General features: G+C 44.5%; 1 protein-coding gene across 1 annotated transcript in view; it reads right to left on the minus strand.

The window, feature by feature from the left end:
* Positions 1-4531, minus strand: part of LOC124805494 (zinc finger protein 2-like) — a 92817-nt gene extending 88286 nt beyond the window's left edge. Inside the window, exon 1 of the mRNA XM_047266057.1 lies at positions 4175-4531. Coding sequence (XP_047122013.1) covers positions 4175-4531 — 357 coding nt within the window. The remainder of the gene's footprint in view (positions 1-4174) is intronic.
* Between the last annotated feature and the right edge of the window lie 1469 nt (positions 4532-6000).

Here is a 6000-nt window from a genome sequence, read left to right on the forward strand (position 1 = left end):
TATTTGCTGTGATGATAGCCTGCTATTTACAGAGAGTGCCTTTTCCCTGCCATATCATGTTCCCGCAGAGGGGAAAGAGACTTTTCGTAAATTTAGTTCAGAGAAACTAAGGGATTAGACATTTGTTATCCGTTTCTAGTTAGTTTAACATTGTTTTCCGTTGTCTACATTATTTAATTGTTCTTCCCGTGTGCCTTAGGTACCAAATGTGAACAGGTTGTTTTCTTGACCTATGGACGTTTACTTACTTAACGCCTTTATGTTCTACCTTTCCTTCAGAGCATATTTCTGTGTATCTTCTCCTGTCCTATACCAAACGGTCTTTAAAATCTGTGCTGTACATTCAAGTATTTTTGATAATTTGCATGGATTAAGGTTTACTGTTCCTTCTATTGCTAAATTAGCTATCCCGAACGTAGTAATTTATGTACTTCGAAAGTCTCTCTTTTCTGTTAGGGGTTTACAGAAGTAACTTTTCCCACACCTTTATTTGGTAACATATTACGACAATATGTTCTAGATTTTATTCTGTGTGGTTTTGTGAACCAATTTACAGTTCAGGCGGCAATGTAAGTAAAATGTTTCTTTGAAAATGAAACCCTTGTGTCATAAACTTACGACACTTCGTGTGTACCCTATGTCAATAGTCAACTCACAGAATTCACCTACCTTTGAATGAAATTACGGTTACTTGAAAGTGAACTACCATAAAATTATACGTACGTTGAGGAAAGTTTTTCTCTGTTTAGTCTCTAATGCAGTCAATAAATTTAATTGCAAACACGAAACTGCTGCATCTATTCGTAAACCCTTCTACGTGTCATGTAGAATGTAAGAGATAAGCTTCTTTTTCTAAAAATTTCAGAATGTAAATTATTTCAGGTAGTCTAATCGATGTGAGTTACAAATGGTCACGGGAGAGAAGTACCGTAGATCAACCCTTTCTGACCCTCTGTTTTCAACTGTGAAATTAAATTCTACTGTGTCTTAGCTGCACAGTTGTATTTTTTCCCAGAGGAAACCTGAGGTACACATTAGTTGCTGTTCAACCGTTTTATCACGCACAAATGTCGCCAACTGTTGGGCATCAATATTAAAATATCATCAATCAGTGTACCAGTGCGCAGCAGCTCCTGACCACCAGATACACAGATCTGATTGGTTCGCTGTATTCTACAGTATAACTGAACATCTTTATTGCTATTTTTCATGGTAATTATTTAATTATTGAATGATCATTTTCCTATTTGCTACAAAAGAGAATGTTCCTTAATTAGTTATTTTAGTCTAAACAAAGTGTACAAAGTAAGTTTCGAAAATAAAATCTCCTAAGAGTAGTACCACATAATGTAAAATGTTCTGTTCTCCAGAAAAAATTTGGGTCTGAAATGGCTAAAAGTGTGAAGAAGAGCAGAAAGAGAAGAGCAGTAAGATAACATGACGAAACGAAACATCTGTTATTGAGTTACGAATTATTTCCTGTTAACTGTAGTTGATTGCGGTGAAGGGTACAGGTCGTTAAAGTGGACAATGAGTAAGTGATGTAGGTGATTGTCACTAACCTGTTGTTGAAAGGGGAAGAAATACGACTGCGTTTCCCACGCAACCCTTGACTGCGGTGGATGGTGGATGGGGTCACCCTGGTCATCTGGCTTCACAAACAATCCATGAAACTTCTCAGCTTGAGGGATGGTTGGTTTGGTGATGCAGATATTGCCTGTGTCATGGAGCTCGATGACTGACACTGCATGACGCTGAAAGCTGTCGACTGGCGAGACAGCCATTAGGCCTGGTGCATTTGGTATGTGGGCGCCAACTGGTGTCGAGTAAATCGAGGCGCAAGCTGCGTTCGGGTCCCCTTGTCCCTGCGACGCTGAGCCTGGCTCTTCAGGGCGCTCCTGTTGCTGCTTTTGTAGTTGAGGCAACTGCTCACATGGGGGATGCTTCTCCAGAGAAATGTGGGACCAGTCCATGGTGTATGGCTGCTTTTGAGCGACTGCTGCGAATACTGTAGGCGACAGCCGTGGGCCTTCAGCAGCTGGTGGTAGTGGGGATGCAGGCAGAGACAGTGGTGGCGGCGGTGGTGGTGGTGGTAGTGGTGCGGAAGCAGGCCGTATTTGTGTCGCTGGAGACAGCATGGCGTTGCGGCTCTGGTGGGGAGAATGCGTCTGTGGAGAAACATGGGACTGGTCTATAGTGCAGGATTGCTGTGGAGGGGCTGTTGTGAATAACGGGGGCGACAGTCGTGGGTTGTCAATAGCTGGTGGTAGTGAAGTTGCAGGTAGAGGTGGTGGTGGGGGCGGTGGTGGTGGTGACAGTTGGAGTGGCGGTGACACTGGAGGCAGAATGGCGCTGGATCCCTGACAATCACTTGCTTTGTCTTCAGCCTGGTGAACACCGCTGCACGATTCATGTGACTGGCTGGTGGATGAGGCACTTGTGCACGGTGGTATGCTACCCGTCGTCAAAAGCTCAGCAGTCCCAACGTCTTTCTCTGAGGGATTCCTCGTCTCCTGCATTGATATAAAAAGGCTCAGTTCAATGACACCAGCAAGTCTACTTTAGCAAGAGTCACAATAAGCAACTTAAACGGTTATTACACGCTCTTTGATTTAAATTACTCTTTATATGTATACTCTATACCATTGTATACTATATATCACAGTTTGTATACTATATATCACTGTTCACATTACCCATTGAATTAAAATGAGACTCAAAGTCGTAAAACACTTGAATTGGTATGGTACAGGATGTCCATACAGATTTCAGGAGGTGTTGCATAATGAGGTTGGAGGAAAAGGTATCGAACAAATGAGGAAAGAGTATGGAACGAGAAGAAATACAGATTACACCATAGTGATTAGAACCAGCAAACATGGGGTTCCATTGAGAAAATCATCGAAGTGAAAGACTGGAACAAGAACACACTACTGTCCATTAAAATTGCTACACCAAGAAGAAATGCAGATGATAAACGGGTATTCATTGGGCAGATAAATTATGCTAGAACTGACAAGTGATTACATTTTCACACAATTTGTGTGCATAGATCCTGAGAAATCAGTACCCAGAACAACCACCTCCGGCCGTAATAACGGCCTTGATACGCCTGGGAATTGAGTCAAACAGAGCTGGGATGACGTGTACAGGTATAGCTGCCCATGCAGCTTCAACACGATACCACAATTCATCAAGAGTAGTGACTAGCGTATTGTGACGAGCCAGTTGCTCGGCCACCATTGACCAGACGTTTTCAATTGGTGAGAGATCTGGAGAATGTGCTGGCCAGAGCAGCAGTCGAACATTTTCTGTATCCAGAAAGGCCCGTACAGGACCTGCAACATGCGGTCGTACATGTACCCACCGATTCCATATTCTGCTAACAGTCATTGGATCTCGACCAACCACGCTAGCAGCAATGTCGCGATACGATAAACCGCAATCGCGATAGGCTACAATCCGACCTTTATCAAAGTCGGAAACGTGATGGTACGCATTTCTCCTCCTCACACGAGGCATCAAAATAACATTTCACGAGGCAACGCCGGTCAACTGCTGTTTGTGTATGAGAAATCGGTTGGAAACTTTCCTCATGTCAGCACGTTGTAGGTGTCGCCCGGAGCCAACCTTGTGTGAATGCTCTGAAAAGCTAATCATTTGCATCTCACTGCATCTTCTTCCTGTCGGTTAAATTTCGCGTCTGTAGCATGTCATCTTCGTGGTGTAGCAATTTTAATGGCCAGTAGTGTAAGTGTAAAAGTGTTTTTGAAAACGCGAATGTTCTATTAACGGCGAAAAATGTTCCTGTAGAATGAGGAGAACGATTCTCCAATTGTTTTTTTTTTGGGTCAAATGATTTAAGGGAATAAAGAATGAAGAGGACCGGAAATAAAGGTACTGTAGGGGGATTGCTAGGAATGAGGAAAACGTTTTGGCTGGGACCATTTCTCAGAATAAATTGCTCACAGCAAAGAGGTATTGAAGGAAAGATTGCATGGATTAGAGAAAGAAAATTGTGAATAAGAAATGGAGTGTTGGCTGATATGCAATTCATGAAGTTTACAGCAGACTGAGCCAGAAGTACAGGACAGAGTAAAGTGGAGAACGTTCGCCTGACACGAGTAACAAAACAGCCGTACTGAAATGACTTGCTGCGGCGAATATGGCGTACCGTGCTCTGGTTGTCGCACTGAAGTACAGACTGCCTAGCTTGGCCTTCAGGAAGCGTCGCCTCGTTCACAGTGCTGACGTCGGCTGCCCATGGGTCGGAGCCAGCGGCGCAGACGCGCAGCTTGTTGGACTGTAGCAGGCGCACGCCCAGCGCCGCCGCCGTCTCCAGCAGGCGCGGCAGCTCCGATGCCGAGACTTGCGTCCGGCCGCGGTACATGAGCTCCAGCAGCCGGTACATGTCCTCCGGCTCGATGCCGTGCAGCATTACCGACACCGGCTCCCCGCCACAGCTGTGGTGCTCCAGCAGCACGCGCTGTAACACACGGCCGAGCTTCACAATCTGGCAACAGCGCGCCATGCCGAGGTGCCACGTGTCTTCCGCCTCCAAACACGGGTCAGCGAAAGCCCGCAATAGCCAACGTCTCACAGGGTGTGAACCGTTACAAAATTTGGCTGGATCGCTAGGTTTCTCCTTTCCTACACAACTGCTTATGTGTATTTTACAGTCGACCATGGGGAGAGAAACTACATTCGAGCACCATTTGCGGTCCGCGTAGTGGGTCAAGTCTTGGCCTGTCTTGGTTTTGCTCGGTACTTCTCCGAATTATTCGGTACAGCGCGACATTTGAAAAGGTTCAAATGGATCTGAGCACTATGGGACTTAACATCTGAGGTCATCAGTACCCTAGAACTTAGAACTACTCAAACATAACTAACCTAAGGACATCACACACATCCATGCCCGAGGCAGTATTCGAACCTGCGACCGTAGCGGTCGCGCGGTTCCAGACTGAATCACAACATTTGATTTAGCTTTGCTGTGAGACAATTTTCGTTCGCAACAACTTCCTTCTGCACGGCATAATCGTCATGTCAGCTCTGTTTACTATTGCATATTTATTTGCGACACGAAAAATGGCTGTGAAATGCTTTTTTATTCCAGTCTCTGATCACAATATGAATTCTTTACACGATGACCGGTTTCAGTCCGTAATGACCATCCTCAGATTTTTTTTACACCATCTCCTAAAGTGATACGGCCATAATGCCATCGTCAAAACATAAATATAATCAGCACAGCATCGTCATATAGATCTAAAATAAGAATAGGCCACATCGTCCACATAGTGATTGTTGCAATAATCACTATGTGGACGATGTGGCTTATTCTACACCTTATTTTAGAGCTATGTGACGATGCTTTGCTGATTATATTTATATGTTTTGACGATGCCATTATGGGCGTATCATTTTAGGACATGGTGTAAAAAAGATCTGAGGATGGTCATTACGGACTGAAACCGGTCATCGTCTAAAGAATTGGTGCTGTCATCAGAGACTAGAATAAAAATTCATATGACACTATTAGATCACTGTTTGAATTACACGATTATGTGGCAGTTGGTGAAAAATGACTGTTTCCATAAAAAGAAGCAGTCTAGCAGTCTAGCCTTTAAAAAGGAATGGGAAAGACAGAAGCCAGGGACAACACTTCTAAATTTTTACTATGCGATATCCTGCCGGATAATCGACGGATAGCGCAAATTTTCACCGAGTGGAGTAGCTCAATGTTTAGCATACTGGATTCATATTCGGGAGCATGTCGCCGGCCAGTGTGATCGAGCGGTTCTAAGCTCTTCAGTCTGGAACCGTGCGACCGCTACGGTCGCAGGCTCGAAACCTGCCTCGGGCATGGATGTGTGTGATATCCTTAGGTTTAAGTAGTTTTAGAGGGACCGATGACCTCAGATGTTAAGTCCCATAGTGCTCAGAGCCATTTGAACCAGTTTTCGGGAGCATCTCCAAACCTGTGACCGCCCATCGTGA

This window comes from Schistocerca piceifrons, chromosome 7 (assembly GCF_021461385.2).
Source record: "Schistocerca piceifrons isolate TAMUIC-IGC-003096 chromosome 7, iqSchPice1.1, whole genome shotgun sequence".
NCBI lineage: Eukaryota > Metazoa > Arthropoda > Insecta > Orthoptera > Acrididae > Schistocerca > Schistocerca piceifrons.